A 25389-nucleotide genomic window follows, 5' to 3' on the forward strand; every position below is an offset into this window, starting at 1 on the left:
AACAATGACAGGAAATGACAGATTCTGGGATTTTAAGCCACACAAGGAGTTTCAAGATCTGCCTAAAAAAAAAGGCTAGATATGGCTCTGAGTGAGGAACATCATAATTTAAACATCAAGGTGTCTTAACTCAGCACAGAGACCAACCACAATGCTGATTTGTGTTTGTGTGATTTTCTACTGCACTTTCAAATATTTATGAAAGTGTAGCAGCGGTGAAGACAATATCCAAGAAAATGGACCATTGTAACTTTATAATGCATTTTTTTTCTCCTTTAATTTTACACATAATTCAGCTTACACACACACACACAAACACACGCGCACAGTGTCAGCAGAAGTGAGGGTGGTGGACGCCGAGCTTTAAAAAGACAGTAGAATAGAACAAAAGCTTGTAACTTGGCATAGTTTGCACACTTGTACATGAGCAGCATGCAGACGCACAGCGTGAAGTAACTACAGTAGTTTGAGTCGTTAAAAGATGTCTATATTGCACAGAGATGCCTGCGTACTGTTCACGCACAAATACCCACACACCGATATACAGACGCGCTCATCAGACCAAATTTGGAAATTTGGTATCAGGAGACCAATTATCTTAATTATTTTCCCTTTCCCTCCATTATTCTCCTCTACTTGTTTTCCTGCTTTCTATTTTAGCTGTGTTTGCATTTGTGAGTATTTTGGTTAGTGCATTTCACAACACAAAATTACTCCAAAGCTCTGCGAGAGGAGGGATTGTGTGTGCGTGTGTGTGTGTGTGTCTACATAGGCTAAAAAATCCGGGGTGTTTTATTTCCATACTCAAACATGTAGCAAGAGTTCCTTGCCTAGGGAACAGTGGCAGATGAGTAATGATGGTGCGAGTAAGCTGTTATTATATTCTGCTTGAAAACCCAAAGAAACAGCATTTAAACCTTCAGGGCCATTCTGTTCAGCTGCTGCCATGCAACAGTTCAGACTAACCTACACAGATATTGCCCAATTGTGTGTTACAGCTCATTCACTACGAGGTGACAGCATCTCGCCAACCACGGAAAGGAAGGTAATTATATTGTGATGGATTTCACCTGCACCCCATGAAAATAACCCCGTGCATGTCTAAGCACAGCTGGTTTCAGACATCCCTACCGAAAACTCATTTTGCCATCATTGTACAGACGGGAATATTTCTTCTTATTTTTTGGTCTTTTGCTAAAAGATCAAATTGCTTGTAGGCTGTTTAGTCAACGGTGAGGGCCGGCAATATATCCTAAAATCTAAAAAGAAATGGAAATTTAGATAAGCTGGGTATCTTCAAGAGCAAGTGGGATCTAGATAAGAATTCCTCATCTTCAGTGTTTACAGGCATGGGAGTCATGGGTTAGCGTTATCATTAATAAGAGGGTTTGAAATGGAGACTTTCCACAAGATCATGCCTTGCAGATTTGCCCTTAAATTAAAGGGCAACTTTCTGTGATGTAAAGCTATGCTGTAAATCCACTGATAATCTGCCGGCAATTAACATGTAAGCTGATGAAATGTATACCATTTAAGCACGAGCACCATGCATGGCAAAATCAAGAGTGGAGATTTGATGCAACGAAGGTGGCCTGAAGAACCAGTGAAAATGTTCAAAAATGCACATGAAAACAAATATACATATATATTCAGATTTTTATTTATATTTCATTTCTGGAAGGATATCTTGTACACCAAATATCCCGTTGGCAGTTAAGCGCATTCAATGTGTTTAGAAGCCAGAAACAGTCACTTGTTTTAACAAACACAATTACAAAATAAAGATAAACCACAAAATAATGAACTGCATGTATATAACATACAAAAGAATCCCATGCCTACTCAGTAGGTAACTTCAACATTCCAGCTCTTGAAGATGTAGATATTTACATTTCAGTTTTACAAAAATAGACTTTATAATTTTTATCCTTTTTTGCTTACATTCTGATAAAATGAAGCGGTGCCCTCGGAGCTCGTCCCTTCACTCCCTCTGTGTACATTCTGTAACAAAAATAGTCCCTCAACCCTTAAGGCGAGATGCTGTGCATCGTCTCTCGCGCTCAGCCATGTCACACAATCAACAAGGCTTCACAAAAGGCACCAAATAACAGGAGCGTTTGTCTTGTTTAAGTTTTTTTCTAAAAAAAAAGAAAAGAAAATGTTTTTTTTTCTTTTCTCTGTTTTTCCATATAACTGAGCGATATGTCACATGTGAGAAAGAGAGAAAGAGATAGTACCAGTGGATGATATTTACAAACAGAAACGAACATCACTCTTACTCATGCTTGAATACTTAAGTGCGGTTTTTTTTTTTCTTCAAACAATGTCGAAACGTATCACAGCATCATCACTACATAATAGAGAAAGTATGTAGAAAATATGGCCCTGCTCACTTCAAATAATACAATGCAAATATGCAAACAACTGTTCACATCAGTGGTACCAAAGAATGATAAAAACGAAACGTGGCACATGTACAATATACATATATGATAGCTTATGTATATCATTCATTGTCTTTAGTACTGTATGACCGCCTGCAAGGACGAACATGCCTCTGTACTTCAACTGCAGGCGATCTATTTGTCTCATGGTTATTGTGTACCTATAACAGAGACTTGCCAGTTTCTCTGTCTCCAGAGTCCCATATGCACTTGAAGTGCTGCATTTGTTTTAGAGACAGAAAAAAAAATCCCTTTTCATCTTCTATTGTCTTTGCCCGGTCCTTGACATGTGTCTTTTTCTCTCTTTCAGGTAAATCTCAAGATTCACCTAACACTGCACAGGGAGCAGAAAAGTGCTTTTTGGAGGGGGAAAAACAAAGTCCTTTTGATGCTGATTTCTTTCCCCTCAAAAAACCTTAAGGAAAGAGAGGTACGGAGAGACTAAAAAAAGTTCTTGTCTTTGCTCGTTCTTAGCAGATCTCGATTGTCCTTGGGGAAAGGGTGGTCTGCATGTCTGGGAGCGGGGTGGGGACGGGGGAGCTGTAGATGTTGGATGCCACTGACGAGGGGAAGGAAGAGGCCACCTGGGATTGAAAGGTGCTTGACATGGACACCGATGGGTAGGTGGTGGCGATGGATGGAGATGGGTAGGAAGTGTGGACGGGAGAGGAGTAGCAGGAGGTGACTGGAGAGGGGTAAGAAGACACTGGAGAAGGATAGGAAGTGATGGAAGAGGGGTAGCTGGAGGGAGGTGAGGCTGCTGAGACCGGGGTTGCTGTTGCCACCACTGCCCCCACCTTCTCTGCTTTCTTGTCCTTCTGCCGTAGGTGGATCTTTGTGTGTCTTTTCCTCTCGTCGCTGCGGGCAAATTTGCGTCCGCAAATCTCGCAGGCAAAAGGCTTCTCGCCGGTGTGAGTACGGATGTGCGTTGTCAAGTGGTCGCTGCGGCTGAAGTTACGCATGCAGATGCGGCACTGGAAGGGTTTCTGACCTGTGTGGATGCGGATGTGACGTGTCAGCTCATCAGACCGTGAAAAGCGCCGATCGCAGGTCTCCACGGGGCAAGCGTACGGCCTTTCGTGGGGTGGTGTCTTGCTTGGCCGGGTGGGGTACTTGCGCATGCGGCTAGGCTTGATTAGCTGGGACTGGTAGACACTTTTTAAGTCCTGCGAACCAGTCTGGGTTGCAAAAGCCTTGATGGTAGAAAGAGGAGTCAGGGAGGGCTGGCTGGACTGATTCTGGAAGGGCTTCTGGTCAGGAGGGACCAGGCTGATCTCTCCCTGCTGCTGAGGGAAGAGGTAGTCAGGAATCATGGGCACAGGGAAGCTTGTGCTGCAGGTCTTGCTATTGGGATAAGCAGGGGGTGGGTACTGCACTGTTCCAGCTGAAGTGGGAAAAGCCTGGCCCTGGTCTGGGAAGATATCAGAGTTGGAGCTGGAGTAGGTTGGGGCAGCTGAGTAGATTGGGTTGGGTTCACTGTGGTGAATCGAAGAACTGAGGCTGGAGCTCTGAGATGAGGACGAGGAGGTAGAAGAAGACGAGGAAGAAGAGGAAGATGGGACTGAAGAGGAGGAGGATGAGATGGTCTGTGAGGCTGCGGAGGAAGAGCTAGAGCTGGGTGCAACATTGCCTATCAGCCCAGAGAACAGGCCCAAGATCGGCTCCGCCCAGAGGCTGTTGCTGCAGGTGGTGGCGGGCTCAAGGGTGAAGCTGCCTGTATAGGAGATGGGGGGCAGCCTTTGGGTTGGGTAGGTCTGGTCCACCACTGGCTTCTCACAGTTGAAGGGGATATCAGGTAACGTATCTGCAGGGAGCACAGAGAAAGCAGAGACATAAATCAAACTGTCAATATCCAGAGGGAGGGAGAGGGAAACCTGCCAGAGCAGTGGACAGTGTGTCACCCCTCTCTCCTGTCACAGATCAGACAGGTGCCCACACAGAGAAACACCCTCAAACTAAACTCTTTCCCCCTCAACCCTAGAAGTGTGTCTATCTAAACAGCAACAGAAGCCGCATGCTTTCTAAACACATTGGCTCAAACTCTCTCAATCTTTCTTTTATTTTCCTACTTCCTGTCTTTCACAAGCTCGAGCACACACACACACAAGCACAGCGTTCGGATTCCTAAAACCCATCACAGAGCCAGAGGCGATTGATCATCGAAACTGCAGTTCAGCCGTTTTTGGAAATGCAATTTGAATTGAGCTGTAGGAGTGTTGAGAAGCATGCGGAGCAGAGTCTGAGTCTTTAGAGACCTGACTAGGATATAGAGCTATCAATAAATTAGTGTTAAGTAAGGTGTTTTTATTTCTCTGTATTTAGTTTTAACAGAATTATAATATTAAACAATAGTGTTCAGTGAGCTAAAGGGGAAGACTGGAAAACTACATGCAGCAGACTTATAACTAAAAATCTTAAATGTCAACTTAAATCAAGCATGACTGTTTAATCCAGTGAAATAGCAATAAAGAGCAAACATAAATAATATTTTTGTAAGTTGCATAGCTGTTTCTGTCAACTCTTTCTTGGTTCATTATAGCTCTACAGATGCGTTTAATTCGGTTTTAAATGCAGCATAAACAACCAGAAGCAATAGAAAAAAAATCTCCAGATCTTACCTCCAGCGAGGTGGTCATACTGGTCTCCTGGCTCCCCGGAGCCAAAACCGGCACCTTCTGGTGCAGACGCAGAGAGGAATGGGGTCCCTGCAGAGCTGAGCATCATCACCTCCTCCAGCTTAGGGTAGCTATCCATGGGGGAGTGAGAGAACCTCAGGGGCTCGGAGTTCTGCAGGGCTGGGAGAATCATCTCAGTCTTGGCTGCAGCCATCCTCTGCTGGTGCTGAAGCTGCAGGGCTGAGACTGCGCTGATGGCTGGTGTTGAGTGCGTGGAGGCTGGGCGCACGTTAGCAGAGCGGTGCCTCGCAGGTGGAAGGAATCACTTAGCCCCGTTCAGGGAGCGCTGCACACTTCTTCTGATGCCGAGGAAGATGCAGCTTTTCTGTCTTTAGTCCGTGACTCTTGCTCTCCCGTGGTCCTGTCGTTGTCCGTGTTTCTCTTAGAGGTGAGTAAAGATCCACTTGTCTTTTCGGAAAAAATCAAACGTCTCCTTTATACTCATTCCCTAAGATTCATCAAAATTAATCTGTTGATTAATTTCGACTTTTTGTAATAAATTACTTCTCCAATTCAGGCTTTTTACCTTTTTGGATTGATGTTGTTTTGAGTTGACGTTTTACTTTTTAATGTGATTTTTCTGTCAGTGAGATCTATTTGTTTGTCTCTCTATCTCGGCTCTAACAGTTGCTCTTGTGGGCTCTCAGGGCTGTCTATGAGCCGAGAGGTTTCCCCGCTCCTTTTATATGTGCTTTGTGACGTAGATGTCCATATTTGGAGCATAGGAAGCCCATATTTAGGCACTGCAGTGGAGGACACATGACGCTGGCCTGGGGGGGGGAAACAGAGAGGAGAGACTTTATATTAAGCTCTAACAGTAAATTGTGAAGACAACGCCGCTCTTCCTCTCTCCCGAATCAATGTATCTTCATAGACAGCAGCATTATTCTTGCGCTCTCCCGGTCGTCCCATAGATTTGATTTGGATTTCCCATCTGTGCAGCAGGCAGCGCTGCTGCCGGAAAGCCCTGCTCCGCCGTGCCTTATAAGGTCGTGACTACATAAGGACCTATTCCGGTGGGTTTCCATTTCCCCTGTCCTTATTTGGAGCTTCCTTTGGCAAAGCCGATCGCTGTTTGGCAGCGAATGAGAGAATGGAGTGCAAATCATGTCCAACGCTCACAATAACTAATGTTAGCGACAGAATTACGGTCCTGTGTTTAAAAGCGCAGCTTAACTCGCGGTTCGCCTGTAACCACTCTGTGAAACAGAAGAACTGCGCTGCGTGGACCGAGTTAGTGTTTAAACAGACGCACAGAGCAAGCCAAAAACACGACGAACGCTTTTTAAACACAATTCCAACAACTTGTACAACAATTTGGGTCCAAAACACGCAAAACCCAACTGCAACACCAGCTCACGCACAACTTTAACGCCCTTTTTTTCAACAACTACTGATATTTACGAGTTGCATGGACGAGCGTTTCTCTAAAACCTCTGCTTAAGGAGCTATTCCGGTGGGGGGATATATATATATTATATATATATATATATATATATATTATATATATATATATTATTATAATATATATAATATATATATATATATATATTATATTATATTATAATATATTGTGTTGTGTGTGTGGACAATTCTCAAGCAGCGGTCTGAGAATTAGGAGGCTGCAAACTGCTGGATGGCAGCAAACTTCTCCTAAATTAACTTTCCATCTCTTTCGGCGGTGTCATTGATTAATGAGGACAGATAGGTGCGGCTGCTGACGAGGTACGGGGCGATCTATCTAATTGAGGGGTGTCCCCTGCTCAATATTCAGGGAATCTCTCTGCCACTCAGCGGCCTAATGGGCCGCGTTAACAACATTGTGCACAGCTGCCAGGACGCCAGCGGGATACCGATGTTACCCCGGCTGCTCCAGTTTCGGCTGGGGCTCCTACACTCCTCGGTGGAAGCTGACGGGAAATCGATGTGTTTCCCTTGCTGCTGACTGGATCTATATGTGAGCAACCTTATTGGGAAATATCGTGGGCAGGAAACTTTGAGGTGGTCCAAGAGAAGGAGAGGGAGGGAGAGAAAAGATGCTGCCGATGAATATAATTTGATTTACATTCAGGGTTTAGTGAATAAAAGGCATTTGAACTACGTTTAAACTGCCCCATCCAGATGCCGCTGTCACAAGCATGCTATCACAATCGGACTGATTGAAAAAACTGACATAGATCGATGGATCGATTGATGTGGTAACAAAACAATCATTCAGGTACGCACAACTGGCGTTTGGTCTTTGCTGGATTGCATCCCCTTGCAGGCATTTTCCATTCAGCCTCTGGCAAATGTCTCTGTTTACCCCTATTAGAGTGATAGCAAAATTCTGTCATATATTATGAATGATCTGGAGCAGAGGCTCCTTTACAAAATCCAAATATGCCTGGATGTCGCTGCTGGAGAATGTGTAATTCTGTTTATTCATCCGGATACTGGACGTATAAATCTAATACATTTTGAAGGTATGTGGCAATGCGTAGAAAAAAATGCTAGCCTGTCACCGTGCACACACACAGTTAACGTTTGGATTTACATTCTGCTTTTCAGCTACAAGAATTCTCCTCCTCCATGGGCCTGTTACTTTGACGATAAAAGACCAGGAGACAGCTTACAATGATGGTGAGTTACACAAAATGATTTTAAATGTGGCAAGGTGATGATACCAAATCTAAACTCCTGTCTGCATCCACCACCGCTGTCATGCATCAGCTACCAAGGTCGATAAATTTGTGGAAAACCAAAGAAGAAAAGAGCAGAGAGCAGCAGATGAGAGAACTCATCATCTGATGACAATGTAATAAAATCAGGTTAGGGAAAACTCTCAGAAAAGTAATAAAGTAATAAAGATGATAAACAGTTCACAGTGGTTGTTTGGGCCTCTCTTCACTCTGATGCATGGAGGGGGTGGAAGCCAGATGCTGTAAGGGCAGGAGAAGGAGAATTAGTCTACGTGTGTAGATGCTCAGGATCTGTGTGTACTTTTGCATATTTGTGTATGTAGGTCAGTGGTTTCTTCTCATTGGTAAGTTCAAAATAACTGCCCACACAAACCAGGCAGAGGAGTCCTCACCTGATCAAACTCCGGTGACCTATGAGGAAAAAAAAGATAACTAACATTACACGCAACAGTCATGCCCCTGTTCTCTCTCTCTCTCTCTCTCTCTCTCTCCTCACTCACTCACTCACTCACTCACACACACACACACACACACACACACACACACACACACACACACACACACACACACACACACACACACACACACACATAAGCATATCCTGCACGAGCAATGGTTAATATTTAACCATGCCCTGATTTGAAAGGAAAACACGAGGAAGTAGGTAGATGTGCCAAAAAACAATAGAAAGAGCATCCATGAAGAGGAGTTGGAACAATAGAATGACAGGGAGGTGAGCGCAATAAGTAAATATGTGAAATTGAAAGAATCCCAGGCAGGTGGAGAAAAAGAGATGAAGAAGGTGGGTAGGAGGATAGAAAAATAGAAAATGAAAGAAAATCCTCTCACCCACGGTATCTATGTGGGAGCAAATATCAAGCTTTGTGTTGGCATTTTTCAGAACCCAGTGCCAGGCAGTCAGTCAGGTAGACAGGGCAGCCAGGGAGGCAGGCACTCCCACTCCTCCGTCACATCGCCTCACCTCCTGGGCTGCCCACACCGAGCCGTGGTGCAATCCCTCCCCATTAGCATACAGGTGTGCTCCCCTGATGGGCGGACCAGGTGGGTGATGACAGCTACTGAAGCCTGGATGTTACACAATCTGGCAGAGGAGACACGAGGGTGGGAGGGGTAGTGTAATGACACAGAGAAGAAAAAAAGCGGGTCCTGGTTATTTTGGAGCACAGGATCATAGTTTCATAGTTTTATTCGAGCATGTGGGAAAGTGTGTGTGTGTGTGTTTGAAGGGGGGCAATTTTTTATTATGATAAAAATTAGATGTGGCCTGGATGTGTTATATACACAGCCAGAGTTGATAATTAAATGGGAGAAGAGCGGAGGCCTGATCGTCTCGGGCAGAGTGACAGGCTGAATATTAGCCCATAGTCACATAGTGATGGGGAGAGAAGCTGAGAACATGATAGGAGGCTATTTGATAAATGTCATTTTTCTCTCAAAGTTTTTTTTAAAGTGACATCAACAAGAGTATGCCTCCCTGACCTTTTTTTTTTTTTAACATGTAGAGAGAATTTGGACTAATTGACACGCGTGACAAGCCAAATGGATCTAATGGGATTCTGGAAACTGCCTTTTGCCTTTTGGGGAAGACATCCAGCAACGTGTGTCTGTTTAAATACTTGACACCGTCACTCTGTGCTCCAGTCATCATAAACCTTGGCTCGCTTACTGAAATCTAAGACAGCCCATGACAATACAATGCAGAAGATTACAGCACACCACCTGTTGCTACTCTGAAACAGTTATGCCCCCCCCTTTTGAGAGGATTTCAGGAATGCCAGTGTGGAAGGCAGGCTCTGTGGAAGGCAGGCTCTGTGTTTAGCGGCGAGACTTTAAGATCACAAGTTTTCTTTTACTATGGGAGCTGACCTACTAAAGCTTTAGGCCCCAGTGATGTTTGAAAAACAATCTGCTCGCTCTCTCAGTCAGTGCAAGCATCCCTCCTTGTCATATTACCCCGCAGGCTGTGGAGCAGGAATGGCTGTGGTGTATCACGGAGAAAGAGAGCTGCGGCATCCAATAGCTGCTCCATCTTCATATCCGTCTGCTGCTGCCTCGTGAAGGTGGAAGGTGACAGAGCGACAATTACCAAAAACATCACACAGACACCCCCCCCTCCCAACCCTGCCATGTGCCCCAGAGGTTGTGTGTGACTCACAGAGGACCCAGCTTGTTTGTTTGATGCTTATGACAAAAGAGCTGACCCCTGACCTTTCAGCTCCGGATGAGTCACCGGCAGCACACTGAAAGTCGGGGCTTCCCCACACTGTGCAGCATTCACAGCAACGGGTAACATTTAAAGGTTGCTACAAAACGCTTTCTTGTGCCATAATCCGTGGGTGACCCCAGCATGCTGACAGGACCGATGGATACAAAAAAACAGGTCAGCTCAGTATTCATCATCCACAGCGAAGAGGTTCTGTGTGATGAAACGTTATAGACTCGAGAAGCTTGTGTACATTAGTTTTTCTGATCAAAATAATAATAATTAGTGACTTCTGATTCGACTGCTTGGAAAAAAAATGTATTCAAAGTCATATTGAATTAACAAAAGGCACCTGTTGTGCTGTTATTGACTGTTGTGAGATCTGATCCAAATAACCTTACCACAAACTGTACCTGAGATAACAACTGAAGGTGGTTGCTGAGGTTAGCATCTAGACTGCAAATACTTTTTCCTTTCCAGTGTTGGAAATTAAGTAAATACATATGATTTCAAAGTTAAGTTTTTTGTATAAACAGTGCACTTTTTACCATGCACTCTATTTTTAAAAAAAATGGCAAAACCTTTATTCATTTTTGCTCGTTAATACGTTTAAAATACACCCATCCTCTTCAGTCACTTTATGCCATGCAGTTTGCAGAGAAAGAAACCAGGCAGAAACCAAATTTATTTCAAGTTTACATCACACACTGGGTTAAAACTCCTCATTCTGGCTGATTAACTGAGCTGGCTGGAAGTGCTGACGTCTTCACATGGGCAGAGAGACAGACAGGAAGAGACGGGGAGTGAGGGAGGCAGAAAGATGTGGCCTCAGCGTCCAGACTGAAAAGCAACTGATTTGTTTTCTTTAGTGAAGATGTTTGGGCGTGACTCGTGGCACACGTACTCACAGCAGACAGAAAACAGAGTCGTTTTCATTCCACTAAAAGTCTTCGGCTTTTTGTCAGGAGTCTAAACTTTGCTTTAGTCCGCAGTCTGACAGGGCTCTTCCCGGCCACATCTGTTTCTGTGGAGGAGACGCTTTATGCAGTGTGGGTTTAATATTGCATCAGACGGCCACACCGTCATCCCGCTCACTTCTTGGACCTTCACATTTATTGAGAAAATGGCAAAAAAGGGGAGACGGTTTGGTTTTTATCTTCTCCTTTCTGGAACCAAGAGCTAAAAACACATTGCCTGAGCTACTGAAAATTTGGTAAACTTACCCTGAAATCACACCCGTCTCTCAAAGGATGACCTCTCTAAACCCATTGTCATGCAAACAGTTAAAGCACACACACACACACACACACACAAACCTTTAAGTTATTCTCCAGAGTTTATTTGAGTTTTTGAGTCAGATCAGAAGTTGCCAAGACAAATAGTCTCCTTGAGTCCGATGGCCAAAGCTGTTTCCAATAACTTGCTGTGAAGTGAAAATGACAGTCTGAGAGAGAAAGAGAGAGAGTGAGGGAGACGCAGACACATCCGCTCAGGTGAGAGTTATTTGTTTTTTGTGTCGGAGCAGAAGTGAAGTGAATGAGTGGAGAGGGTGAGAGGCAGGGAGATAAATGAGTGAAGAGAGATACAGGAGCAGAGGAAGTGATGGAAAAGAAGAGCCAGAAAGCGACAGAGAGTGAAAGCGACTGTTAGTGGGTTGTTGACAGGTGAGCCTGAGGGCAGGCATGACGGGCTGATTCAGGTAAAGCCCCTCTCCCTCCCCCTTCCCACCTTAACCCCAGCCCTCCCTCCCCCCTCCCATCTATCCCCAGCTGGAGACTGCCGATGTGGGATAGCCTACAGGGCTGGGGAGACAGGTCTCCATCAGAAAGCCCCGCAACCCTTTGCAATCACACAATAATCATTTAACTCAGAGTGCCGTGTGTCAACAGGCATGACGGCTGACGAGGTAGACAGACAAGACGACAAACAACAATAACTGCAGCGGCCGTTGCAGAGAAAAACAAATGAGAAAATAGAAAGAGGGGCGAATGAATAAATGAATATCTGTCAGAAGCATTTGGCTTACGGGACAATGGTTTTTTTCAGAAGTCTATGCTCGAGGGCCAAATGTCACTTTGGGTCACTTAGACTGAAGATTCAACAGCACATCTTGTAAACTCAAATCCCGCTGCAGCCGGAGAAGAACACATCTTATGTGATACGTAATTACCGGTAATCTAATTTACACTAATGCTTTAAATTATCCATTACAAATTAAGAGGGTCAGAGTTGTCTCCACTTCTCTTTATGAAAGGCCTTGAAAAAGACTGGCGGTGCGGGTTAATGGCGCAACTGGATTAAGGAGACTAGATTCATACATAATGCAAGCATTTACCTTAATGGGAGAAACGTGACTAGTGAGCCGTGTTTACATTAAAGGAGGGTGAGAGTTCAGCCGAGCTGAGGGAATATTTTTCTGCCTACGCTGGCGGCAGACAGTGTAATGAATTTTTATAAAGCGCACTGCAAATAAAACTAAAGACACACAAAGGAGATTGCATGTTGATGGTTGTCGGGCGATGCTGACAAGGAGAAATGGGTGAGGACGCTGTTGAAACTTGCAGCGGTGCACAGTCTGGAAAGAAAACATCCAGTAGCCTGACGCTGAACTCCAGATCTTAAAAACAAAACAAAACAAAAAACTTACCCACAACATCGTGGAACAATGGACTTCCATTGAACCTGGGCTTTCACGTGTATAAAGAGGAGCGATCAAACAGGAAGTGAAAAGTTTGAAATAGTTTTATTGCCACAAGAACTGCGACAAAGACAAACACGCTCCGTTATTTGTCCTGCAATCCGAACACACAAACGCACGTGGCACATCGAACGCAACCTCGTTTACACAGGCGTGATCGTGTCCAAGGGCCGACACGACTACATGTATCCACAAGTGTGTCGACAGCACACACCCAGCATATAGTCTGACATTCTCCTGGCCACAATACACCACACAATTAAAATAAATCTTGTACGAGGGCCACATGGTGCGGCCTTTCTTTCTTTTTTTTTCTAACAAGGGAACAACTCCATAGCAACACCAGAGAAATGTTTACTTATGAATATATTTGGATTTGCACTGTCGGAAACATAAACAGGCTTAGTGTCATAATTTAGTTAGGAACAGGAGTTGTCTTTGTATTGACTTAAAGAGTCAAAGAAAAGAAAATAACGTGAGCTGGAAAGTCATGAACTTCCATTTTTCTCGCAGTGGGATTGTGACAGTGTGTGTTCTCATTACGAGCACACCGACAGCCCTCCGTGGGTCTCACTCTCTGAGTTTCTCTCTCCCCCATCTATCTCTGCATTCCCAGACAGCTTTAGCAGTTCAAACCCTCGCACTGCGGCATTGTCACACACTACACTGGTTGCCATGGAGAAATAGTCCTCCTGGTCTCCAAGGTACCCGAGTCTATTGTCTTTGGCTTCTTTATTTAGATGAAAACATGATTTGTTGGAAGGGATCTACTTGTTTTTTCACTGCTTCTCTTTGCTGCTTTCCCTTTCTTCTTCTTCCTCCTCACGCGCATCAGTGTAACGTTGCATGATGTGCATTGTTTCATCCTTCTCCTTTCCAGGAGTTTGACTACGCGCATGTGTGCGTCAAGCTCGTCTGATGTTTTGTAGCAATTAATTTCAGTGTGTCTGCATGTCAGCGCCCCAGGAGGGGGGCTGTATAAAAGTTTTCCCCATTGCCACAGCTCTTGCCAGGGCTTATAATTGCCTTCTATTACCAGGGCTGGGTGTCACAGTGCCTGCCTGTCTGTCACCAAGAGACTCTCAACTAACGACAGATGATGAGGCAAAGGAGTTGGAGTTTTCTTACTGCCGCTCTTTTTGGCAGAAGAGATAATACAGGATATATATATATTAGGCCAGCGGTTCTTAAAGCAGGGGCCAGGGACTCTCAGAGGTCTGCAAAGCGATTTGGTGTAAATGATCAAATTGGGCTATGATGTTATTAAGTGCAGATAAACACACGTGGACCAATTTATAGCAACAACTTGAGCGTACTGCATCCATTATATTTAGCTCCACAAAAAACCTTATACAGCGGTGTCACATCATGTCATGCCATGAATGCAAATAGCTTTGGCAATGGCAATGAGAACTACAAAGGGCATTAAATATATGTTCGTAACTGGTTCTTCTTAGAGAGAAACTCACTCTTAGAAATCTGCAGACCACAAAACACAGAAGACAGAACCACTGGATTATGAAGTAAGCAAGAAAGTGTGATATGTGTATGCTCCTGGTTGTTGTGTTATGCAAATATATCACCCACAGTGATTTCTGAGCTTTTGCTGCTGCAAAAGTTGATTTGGAAACACTTATGTAAAAGCCATGCAGTCAAAAACAACAAGCTTAAGTTTAAAGCAAAAAAAAAGAAAGAAAGAAAAAAGAGTTAAGTGATTCTAATGTGGCTTTAAAAGCAGCTGTGAGAGCTTACAAACACTTACAATCAGCCAGCTTTAACCTTTGACCCTGTTTATTTGCATGTTTCCAGCTCCACTCGCAGCTGTCACCAAGCTGCTACTTCTGTGCTTGCTTGCAGTGCAGCTGAAAACCAAACAGGAAGTGACATCACATCCGTTGCTCCGTGAGTGGAGCAAGCGGCTGATGGGTGGAAAGAGGAAGTAGACTGTGTTTCGTTCTCATTCAGTGGCTGTGGCTCAGACGTCCCAGACTCTGTGGTCTTGTTTAAGGGCAGCCAGACAAATAAAAATATCTAATTTAAGTCACTTATCTGCTCAGTCACATAAAGTTTCCCTTTTACTCTTAGATGGCGGTCTTAAAACACCACATATAACATTTTTTATAAACATTCAAATCTCCTGAGAAAGACTTTCTTGAGCTGTGACTCACTCATTTCTGGTACTTGCTTTCTTGCATGTTTTATAAATTACTGACCTTAACTCAGTGTGTTTCCCTCGTCTAACTCAGCCATTCTATTTTATCACAAACTCAATGAGCAATATTTGCTTTAACTATGAAGTTGACACTTTTAAACCAAAGTTTTTTCAGAAAGTGGAAGTAATTTGGATGGAAGTGTGTGTTTTCCAAATTCTCTTCTGAATCTACTGAATGTAACTCTTAAACGGAACCTGTTAGTTTACTAATACTCCTACTTTATGTTTTCTCTTTTTTTTCTTCTTCTTTTTTTTTTGTCATGCATGGTGATGCAAAGGTGGAAGGAGAGGTTTCGGAAACTGTGACGCGGTGCTTCGTCAGCACAGGGTGCAAACCAGGGTAGGTTACTGTTGTGTGCTGTTGTGGGAGAAGCGTGCAGCGGCTTGTTGTTCTGGCACGAAGGCTAAGTGCTGAGTGAAGTGGGTGCAGGTGAACATGCTAAGACAAGCCAAGTCAGTGTTTGTCTTGCCTTGCTGACATGTATCACGTTTGCACACCTACTGTTTTTTCTCTTTATCAGTTTCTCGTATCTTTCTGTGCTGAAGGATTTACGCTTCTACTAAAGGGAAAAAAAACCAAACAGCTAAGAGTAATAAATCTGGATCATATTATAAATAGACTTGGTCTTTTTAATAATTTCAGATAAGGCATGGATGACTCCCTTTCAATCTCTGAATCCTGTAAGTTTTTGCAAGTGTCTGCCCACCTAAACCTGAACAATCCTCTCTCTAGATTGAGCAGTAGTGTTTCATCATCGATTTGTTGCTTTGATGATGATGATGATGATGACGGTGGTGACGATTATGCGATGATGATGATAGTCTGACTGGGCTAGGATAGAGCCACAAATAGGCACAAATTGTTTTTAAAAGCTGCCTTCATTTCTCATTTTCGGAATGGGGAACCAGAGAAAAATGAGTCAGAGCAGATGTGGTGAGCTGCTGAGACAGCAGACGCTGATCTGGGATCAGTTCTACATAATGGTTTTATAGGGAAACAGAGTCTATCAGGGTTAAATGAAAAAAAAATGGTCCAAGATTTGAGTTCCGCTGAAGGTTGGTATGTAAAGTGCTAAAAAAAAAATTAGAAAAGGAGATGACCGACTGTGAGAAGAAAAAATAAACCAGGAGTTCTACAGTACAGGCTGTTGGGAAAAATGTCCACATGGACACACACGCACGATATCACTCATGAGTGAACAAGCCAGCAGGAACAAGGGGAAGCAAGTGGAAGTGAGGGGAGAAGGAGGGGAGGACTGTGGGAAGAGAGGCAGGAGGGAAAGAAGGTCTGGAGTGAGTCCAGGGGAACTCCAGACTTCTGTTACCCAACATTCTCTCTCAACAGTGGCTGGGAGACTGCTGCTGCTGCTGGTAGAGAGACACAAGGCCCAGAAAGTGAGCAGCCACACACACACACATTCAAAATTCACATAAAACCCTTATTCCTGGATACACACATATGCTGCCGTGGCTGTGTCACCATAGTAACACAGTGACCCCGGCCTTACAGTTGCACTCCCGAGCCTGATCTCCTGCAGGGTTCTGAGGACGGGGTGGAGTAAATCTGTCTATTTTTAGCTGGCTCACTTTTTTTTGTGCTGGTGACAATAAGACTTTCTCCAAAGTCCGGTTTACTTTACATCAGGCTATCCAAGTTCCATGTACATCCACATGGTGTGAATTAGGGATGAATGTGGGAAAATGAGAAAATGAAGAGAAGGCAGGAAGTACTAACAGGGGGAAAAAAAAGAAAGGCAATAGATGTAAACTAGCAGACTGAAACTATTAAGACTATTATGTGTTCATATAGTCTTTCAAACAATCTTGATTCTACAATGTGAACAGACCAGCAGTGTACTCTGAGTGTATTTATGTGTGTGTGTGTATGCGGCAAAACACACACCCACATGAACGCAGACCAGACTTTGACCAACATGACTCGACAGCATTTGGGTAATTGCCCCACAGTTGGCTTCTGCTTCCAGCTACACTGAGCTAGCAGAAGCGGAGTGTAACTTTAGCTGGACTGAAACCCACTCTGGCCCTGGCCGCGGTCCAAGTCCGCCAGTCTGTTTGTTCAACCCGCCTCATCACAGCCGCACTGATTCTAACTGAATGCCAGCGCATGGAGGTGGGTTAAGCCGAGGCCTCACAATACCCTTGACACAAAGGGTGGAGAGGAGAGCTGCTCCAGATAATGGGGCTGATATTGATACTGCTCTTTCTTTGCTGATACAGTCCAGGAAGTGATCTGAATATCTTCAGCAGTGTCACGCCGGTGCAATTTTAACGTTATTTTTTCCCCTTAGTTTGTTTTTTTTCCCCTTCTTCTTTTTTTGTTTTTTTCCATGTCATGTATTTGTATTTGGTCCCTCTTCTCTTTCACTTTGCATTTTCCATTCAGTGCCCATTTCTTAGTTCTCCTTTCCTGTGGTGTCAAATCATGAGCCACAAGGTTAAAATAGCCCATCGTATGCTATTTTTACGCTGACTTATGATGCCAGATTTGACCGATTTTGACGTGGCTGTCATTTCACTTCCTTAAATTCAGCAACTGGTCTTAGGCACATGACCTGACCCCAGTCATGATACATATCTATGGAATGTGTTGTCTTTGATACGAACAGACTTCACTTCTTGTGTTTTTGTCTGTCTTTGGCACACTTTCATGGCTAAGCCGTTAAAATGATCAGTGACATCACATCTACGTCAAAACTATGGTCGGTCAGTCTCTTTTCTGGCTAGACGTCAGCCATGTGACCGTCATGGTCAGTTGTGTCTTAGTGGCTAACTGTCCTGACTTCACTAGCTCCTCTCTAATCCTACAGCTTGTTAATTGGTTTAGGCTGTTTCCTTTGTGGCAGACTGCGTCACAAAGTAAACGTAACCTCAGCCCAGACATAAGTATATTAACATGGTTAAGTAAAAATAGCTACGGGTGGCTAAATAAAACTTCGATGTATGTGGAAGTGAGTATTTTGGGCACCTGTGATCTTGTTATTGGCGTTAAATTTAGCTCTGTGGTCCTCAGTGAGGAGTGGAAACAGTGACAGGGACCTGTTTTGCCACAACACACTTCCTGTGCACTGTGAGTAGTGAGTAAACCACAACCCAGTGACGCAACGTTCGGAAAAAAAAACAAAAAAAAACAGAGCGAGCAAAAGAAAAAAAAGAAAGTAACAAAGAAGAGAGGAAAATCAGTAATCAGGAAGTTGTGGCTTCATTTGAAAAAGGAAAATTGTTGACTGAACTGTAAATGGATACTGTAAGTGAACTTGTGTGAATTTCCTGTGTGCGGACTTTCCCCTTTCAGATAACACAATGATAAGGTGAGCATAGACCTGAGTATAGGGCTGCTATTATTGCTGTTGCTAATGTGCGTGACTGAAGAGTCATATAGTCATATATACACAGGCATATATACACAGGCATATATACACAGGCATACTGGCCTTTTATTTCTCCCTTATATTTTCGAACTCTTGAGCCGTTGTAGCTCTTCTCACTTCCTGTGGGCTATTCTTTGTGACCTGAGCTACAAACGCAGCACAAAGCCTTTGCAGGACCACAAAAAAGGGACTTTGTACTATAGACTCAAGCGTGCTGCAGCTTTTCCTGATAATGTATGATAGTGGAGTCTCATATTAGGAGGCAGTCTTCTGAAAATACCCCGTTCCTATAAAGTGCTTATTTACACGAGTGAATTTATAAGAAAACACTGAGCAAATGTTGCCTATTGTTATGTGATTATGACATTTATATCCATGACCACGAGCTGCTAGTCAGAGGAAATGTGAAATGACTGCATGCGAAGATATTTTTGGTTCATTTGTGTCAGTTACCCTAAAAAAGCATAAATGAAGATGCACACTTTTTTCAGTTTGTGTGGGAGTTGGAACAGTGTAAGCTCGGGAGTATATGTGTGTGTGTGGTTGTTTGTGTGTGTATATTTATGAGTGTGACATAGAGTGTTGGAAAGAGGCAAATTTATAGCGTGAATTTTCTCTCACTCTCTCAAACAACACTGAAAGTCATGAATCATCTCTGCTGCACAGAGCTAACCACAGGAAGTACCCATGGAACACACACACTCATATATACATGCACCACTCAGTATACAAAGCATAACCAAATACAGTGAGAATGATCTACTGGAACAAACTACAGGCCAGAAATAACCCATAAACACAGACCCATAAACTCTGAATAGCTCAAGAGTATCAATTCGTCAAGTTTGTTTCCAGGGATTTCTTCATATCGATTACAAGTCTCAACAACACAAAGCAAGGTTTTTCTTTTAAACGGGCACCAAATCTTGTAGATCAATAAGCTTTTGTCGAGACCTCATCACAACATCTCGGCCTTTTCCTGCAAAAGACAAGGTTTCCATGGTGACCCCTACACACTTGGGAAGTACAGTATGAAAGAGATAGGAAAGTGTGTGTGTGTAGCTTGTGGGAGACAGGGAGAAAGAAACCCAGTGCCAAGCCTTGACCCCTGAAGTCTCTCTTTTTGTGTATGCTTGTTTGGTACACTGCAATATAACAGAATAGTGGCTCATTATTCCTGCTGTATGAGCCTGGTCCTTGGAGGAGCAGTACAGGCACACGAATGGACGCCGTATCACGTTGAGCACCATCATTTTGCCTTTCTGTTTCTGTTGGTATCAGTCAGGAGCCTTGGGAGCTGAAAAATGAACCAGAGAAGGAAGAGCAAGGAATGCAGTTCCCCAACTGACCACATGAGGCTGGCTGCACATGTCAGTAGCCAACTTTACAGCAGAAATAAACATGTTTACAGCCAGCTACACAAATAGTTTGGTCTATAAAGCATGTAAAGCATGACCCACCTATCTGCATTTTATTAAGGCTGAGTATGACAGGGTGTACTGACAGGTGGGTGTATGTGCTACCTGTTCGCTAATCTTTATCTTAGCTATTTCCTGCACTAGACCTGTTGACCATGTTTTAAGATTTTGATTACTTAGGAAGCATTTTTATAAATATTAGGTAATCTAATACTAAAAGTAGGAAATCTGTGCTCTGGTTTGTTAGGGGACATTCTAGTATTTTAGTTGTAAGCTAATTAGCAGGTGGAGCGGTAGTTGGCACTGTGGCCTCATAGCAAGAAGATCTTAGCCTGTTCTCTTCATGTCTGCATGGGTTCTCCATGCAGTTAGTGGGGTTAGTTTAACAGTTGAATGGGCTGTTAGTGTGAGTGGGGGTATGAATGGTTGTCTGTCTGTGTTAGCCCTGTGGCAGACTGGTGAACGGTGCAGGGTGTACCTGTAATTCTGATTAGGATAAGCAAAAAAAACAGATCGATGAATAGTTAGCATATGTTTGTGTCAATGTGATACAGTAACACAGTCTATTACTGCAGTTTGCTACCATTAATAAATAACTTAGATCTCCACCTTCTTCGCAAAATCACAAGTATTGGTGGCCCAAATGCAAAAAGTTAGAGCTAAAAGAGGTTTGCAAACCAATGGGTGAAGTCAGCGTTGTTGCATCTTCACTGGTTAGAATATAGTGAAAGATGGAGTTGTGAAGCACTTACAGAGAGTAGATGCTCCTGTCTTGTTGCCAGTTGATGCCATTATTTTGATCCCTCAGATGCAGCCACAGGGCTGGCATGCTTGGTTGTCCAGGTGATGGCTACCGTGCAGACAGAGGGCCTGACCGGTCTTGGCCCACTCTGTTACACCAACTGTGCCAACTTACCGTCAACTGGACACTAAACGGCAGCGACACATATGCCGCCTTTCTCTGCTTTAGACCGTGGGCACATGTTTTCCAATCTGAGAAAAGATAACCTAAAAAAGGTGCGGAGCCACTTGAAATCAGGAGATCTGAAATCAGATTTGCCACCCTCAGATCTAACCACATCAGTTAAAAGCGCGTTGAATTATCTGACCCGGCATCAGCGGTGTGGGGGGGAGACTTTGTTGCTGGTGGGCTATAAGCAACGCAGAGAAGAGATTTGCAGAGACAGCCCATAACAGCTCCCTTGGAACCAATGACTCAGATATGCAGATGTGTTTACTTCCCTTCTGTTTCCCACCTCAACCAGCACACAAAAGGCAGGGGGAATGAAAGTGCCTGATAATGTCTTTAAGTGTTGCATTTATATATTTATATACGTTATAAAGAACTCATTTTTTACTAAAACTTAGACAAGCACTTCAAATGGGCTCTTTGCCTCTTCCCTCTATTCCCTCCCTCCCTTCTGAGGGTATTCATCTTTTGTCTAATGCGTAGCGCTGCTCTCTGTTAGTTTCTTTCTGACACCATGCCAGCAGAGTCATCTGCAAAGGGACTCATGTAGGGATTAAAAACCATCAACAGATCCCCTTTAACAGAGCAGCAGGAAAAAAAATGGTTGAAAAAATGCAAAAAAATAAATAAATAAATATAAAAAACTCCAGACAGTTTTGAGAAAACTTGCAGAAAGAGAATGCAGATTGTCACCTGACCCTGAGGCAAAGCAGCCCTAAATATAATAAAGAGAAGACAACAGAAGAAGACGAGGCGACACGACACGGGTAATGTGTTTTCTCTGCTGGTGTCGTCTGGCAGATCTGGGATGATTGAGTGCTGATGCCTGCCTGGGCTGCTTCAGAGAAGATCGTCTACCCCCCCCTCAGCTCATGCACACACGTGCACAGCCTCTCTGATGACACACACTGACACATGTGCGCACACACACGCACGCACACACACACAGATTTCTGTTGTCGAAGTGACAAAAACATCAAGGCGTATTAACTGTCATCATCTCAGCATCTCTTCATCTCTCTTTTTGGTCCAGGGAATATTTCAAGGTAACACATTATTATTGTAGTGTGTGTGTCTGTGTAGGAGCCCGTGTTGTTGTTGTTTTGTTTTTTTATAGTGGATGTGTGTCTTAATTAGAACGGGGTTTAGTGAATTAGGCCAGGATGTGTAATAGACTCAAATTTGCATAATCTCTGTTGAATAAATCCGAGTGACAAACATGCACGCACAAAATCATACCTACTTACTGTACGGTGTGACTTCACTTGGAAAAAAAAAGTGTTTATGACAGTAATCTATAGTCTTTGCTTACAGAATCTGCGTATTAATCTCTGTGCATTTCTATAATCGCCCTGTATTGTGAAATAACAGCAGCAGATACAGACAAACAGGTGCTGGCTACAGAGGAAGTTGATTGGCTTGATTCCACAATCCATTTTCCCAAGGCTTCCACACCCCTGCAGCTGTCCTCAAGAATATGAGAACTGTATGTGCACACGAGCTCGTGTGTACGTGGGTGTGTGCATGTGTGTCGTCGAAGTGCATGTTTGCGGTTATGACAAATTCACTCCTCGTGGCTTGCCAATAAGCAAGACAATGATCTTTATTGACAAAGAAAAATGAAATGCCGGACCTAATTCTGCGCCCACAAATGAAAGTGAAAATTTTTCAGTCCCGAGACCGATTTATCGGGACTGATTTTTTTTTTTTACATTTTCTCAAAGTTTTAAAAAGTCTGACCTGCTTGAGAATGAGCTTCCTGATGTTCAAAGCAAAGTCATATTACAGGTTTGCGGGGCTTTTGCCTGTTTTGCATGGCAGAATGTTTTGAACTGAGCGGTGACAGCCTCAGCCCGACTGAAGAGTCTACTTCAACTCGCCTCATTTCTATTGGAAAACACTTCCACTCTCTCTCCCTCTGCCTCCCTTTCTCTCTCTATCCCTCTCCCTCACCGTCTTCTCTCTGAAGCTGCAGATCACTTGAAAAAGAAAGGGGAAGGAACATGAATAAAAACTGAAGGCACTTCTCTTAGATATGTCTCTTGATGCTCTTCAGATCTTTAAGGCTTCATCACAGGGAAATGCAGGGTTACTCCAAGAAACTGAAGGACTGTGACTTCCTAATCTACTGTACAAGACCTGAATTTGAGAACTCATCTTTATAGCAGTTTCTCCTTTTCCTCTCACGCAATTTTGATCTCTAGTGTTTAGTTTTTATTTATTGATGGGCAGGTAGAGGTGCGGCATCCTTCAATCAGTACTTTTTCGCTTTTTCTTTTGGATGAAAAGGAGAAAACCAGGGACCATATAGTCAAAAGAAAGCCTGTTTGTCCTTGATCAGTTCACACTCTACTGCCTCTAAAAAGAAAGGAAAGATTTAAGGAAATAAACTTTAGATTTCTATTTTTTTTCGCTTTCACATACCATAATTAATCTATTTTCTTCAAATGGAAATAAAAATAACTGTGTTTTAATAGGCTGGAGAAACAGTTGCAAGCACTCCGTTTTATTTAAAGGTTCAAGATCTGTAAGAGGACATTTGTTAAAGCTGCCCTCCTGATGAACATTTACAGAGATTGCTTTAAAGGAGTTGGAGCCAAACCCGTGTCTGCACTAAGTCCTATCTCCTCCATCCAGAGCAGGTCAGACGTAATGACTGATGTTCCAGACATAATGAAAACATCCTTGCAAAGTGAATCTGATTGGATATCAGCTATCAGTCATCGTTTAGCAACAGCGGTGCACATGAGCTGCCAGCCGAGTCCTTTTCTCTCTCCCTGTGTGTTTAAGCAGGAGTTCACAATGAAGTGCAGCAGTTTTTACCTCTCCAATGTAAACTGTGTGTGCATCAGATAGAGACATTTTAAAATCTAGGGGAAAAAATCCTCCCAATTTTATTCAGTAAAGGCTACTTTCCATTTAAACGATAGTACGGAAAGTTACCTTTTTCTTTCATTTATCTCTTCAATGAATAACATCATCAGTTTTGGAGACTTTACAGAACACATGGTAGGGCTGTTTATTACAGTTAAATATTTAGCTACACCACCACAGTTATTTTTCCCATGACGATCTTAGAAAAAAACTAAACCAAGGTATCATTTACTCAGCTCTTCTCCTTAAATAGTGTCCAATTTAATGTGCTGAGCTGAAGAGAAGCAGGACTTTAGTCAAGGCTTGTGCCAGTAGGGATGTTAGTATTAAATTAAATGTTACTTGGTCTGAGTCTCCTGTTCTTTACAATAAACAGCCACACTGTTCAGACCCTGTAAGATCATGGGAAACAGCGTCCCCTTTTGGAGAGCAACAGCACTGCTTTAAGGAGCGGCCCCCATTAAAGTGATTTGTGACCTTGCACTCAATTACTGTATATGTATTATGTCCTGCAGTCCGAAACATGAAGTTTAACTTTGTATGATTGTATTCTAGTTTCTTGATTGTCACATTTTTTGAGAGTGGACTAATTGCCCCGCTCTTAATTGTCCCTTCCTTTCCTCAAAATATTATACAACACCCCCAGTGAAGACAGCTGAGACTGAGCTTTCTATTGTTCCTCTCGTCTCTTGCCGCCACCGCAGCTCCTCAGTCTCCTTTACACTCCCTGGGCATCGCATAGCCAACAGATTAATTAGACGAGTGATAGCAATGTTCTCTCTTAGTGCTGGCCCACTGAGTTTTGTTTTTCTTTTTCACTTCTTGTAAGCCTCTAATTTCTCTCTTTACATTAATGGAGCTTACTCGGTGTGCTGACCCATGGGAGAGGAAAATTAAGTCTCTTTTTCCCTCTAAGGAGGGGGGGCTGCAGTTTATTCCAGAACTAGTTTGTTTCATGCATTTGGAGAGGAAACATATTTTACCAGAGTATTATGTAGGATCGTAGACATCCTGAATTTAAAAACAAACAAACAAACAAACAAACAAACAAACAAAAAAACGGATATATCAACCATCTATAAGAACAAGCGTATTGTATTTTGTGAAAGCGGGCTCTGTTTTAATGCTCCTCCATTCAATGTCTGTCAACCCTCTCTGGACAAGGGTCCTGGTTGGTTGCCTTGGAAACGAGCATATGACTATTCTGAGAGTGAGAGACGAAGCGAGTGTAGTAAAGGTAAGTCACTCAAGGACCCTCTGGTCAACCTGATAAAGTGTGATGAAAATCAAAGGCCACAACTCAGCAACGCCTGCGATTCAGCAGAGAAAGAAGAGAGCGAGAGAGGGGAATAAAAAGTTGTTTTCTTTCCTGAAAGATTTGAAAAGAAGCGAGCACAATGGAGCAAATATTGCACCGCTTTGAGAAACATGTCTTATAAAGTGTAGGAATCAATAGGAAAAGATCTTCTTTTTCATCCCATGTACGAACACAGTCAGCTCTGTCATGTGTGACCGACTCTCTGTCACTCATTTTCCTATGCACATTTCTTACATACGTCTCTGCACAATATGTGCATTCATTACACGTGTTTGGAGTTCAAGCCACCCTCTTTACACTAAACCGTTATGTATGAGTCCAGGTGTCGCGCTCCAATGCTTTTTATTCATGTTCTTTGAGGAGGCTGTCAGGCATAATTACGACAACATGCTTCTAACCAGCATGTTTGGAGAGCCTCTGCTTCCCAGCCCCCCCCTCCTCACACTTCGCTCTCTGCTTGAATTTGCTGCTGCTAATGCACATGTT

General features: G+C 43.3%; 1 protein-coding gene and 1 long non-coding RNA gene across 2 annotated transcripts in view; one reads left to right on the forward strand and one right to left on the reverse strand.

Annotated features, from left to right (window-relative positions):
• Positions 1–1638: 1638 nt before the first annotated feature.
• On the reverse strand, positions 1639–5776 carry egr1 (early growth response 1). Its single transcript, NM_001315549.1, is given in 2 exon segments — positions 1639–4248; positions 5063–5776. Coding segments are annotated over 2 exon segments (1545 nt in total). The 5' UTR covers positions 5274–5776; the 3' UTR covers positions 1639–2914.
• A 936-nt stretch (positions 5777–6712) lies between these two features.
• The window catches only part of LOC102312583, a 61898-nt gene continuing 43221 nt past the window's right edge, over positions 6713–25389 (forward strand). The window contains exons 1-2 of the long non-coding RNA XR_006052823.1: positions 6713–7584; positions 7670–7741. This is a non-coding gene — a long non-coding RNA (uncharacterized LOC102312583). The remainder of the gene's footprint in view (positions 7585–7669; positions 7742–25389) is intronic.

The sequence above is a fragment of the Haplochromis burtoni genome, unplaced genomic scaffold (assembly GCF_018398535.1).
Source record: "Haplochromis burtoni strain Fernald_Lab_line unplaced genomic scaffold, NCSU_Asbu1 Contig_10, whole genome shotgun sequence".
Taxonomy (NCBI): Eukaryota; Metazoa; Chordata; class Actinopteri; order Cichliformes; family Cichlidae; genus Haplochromis; species Haplochromis burtoni.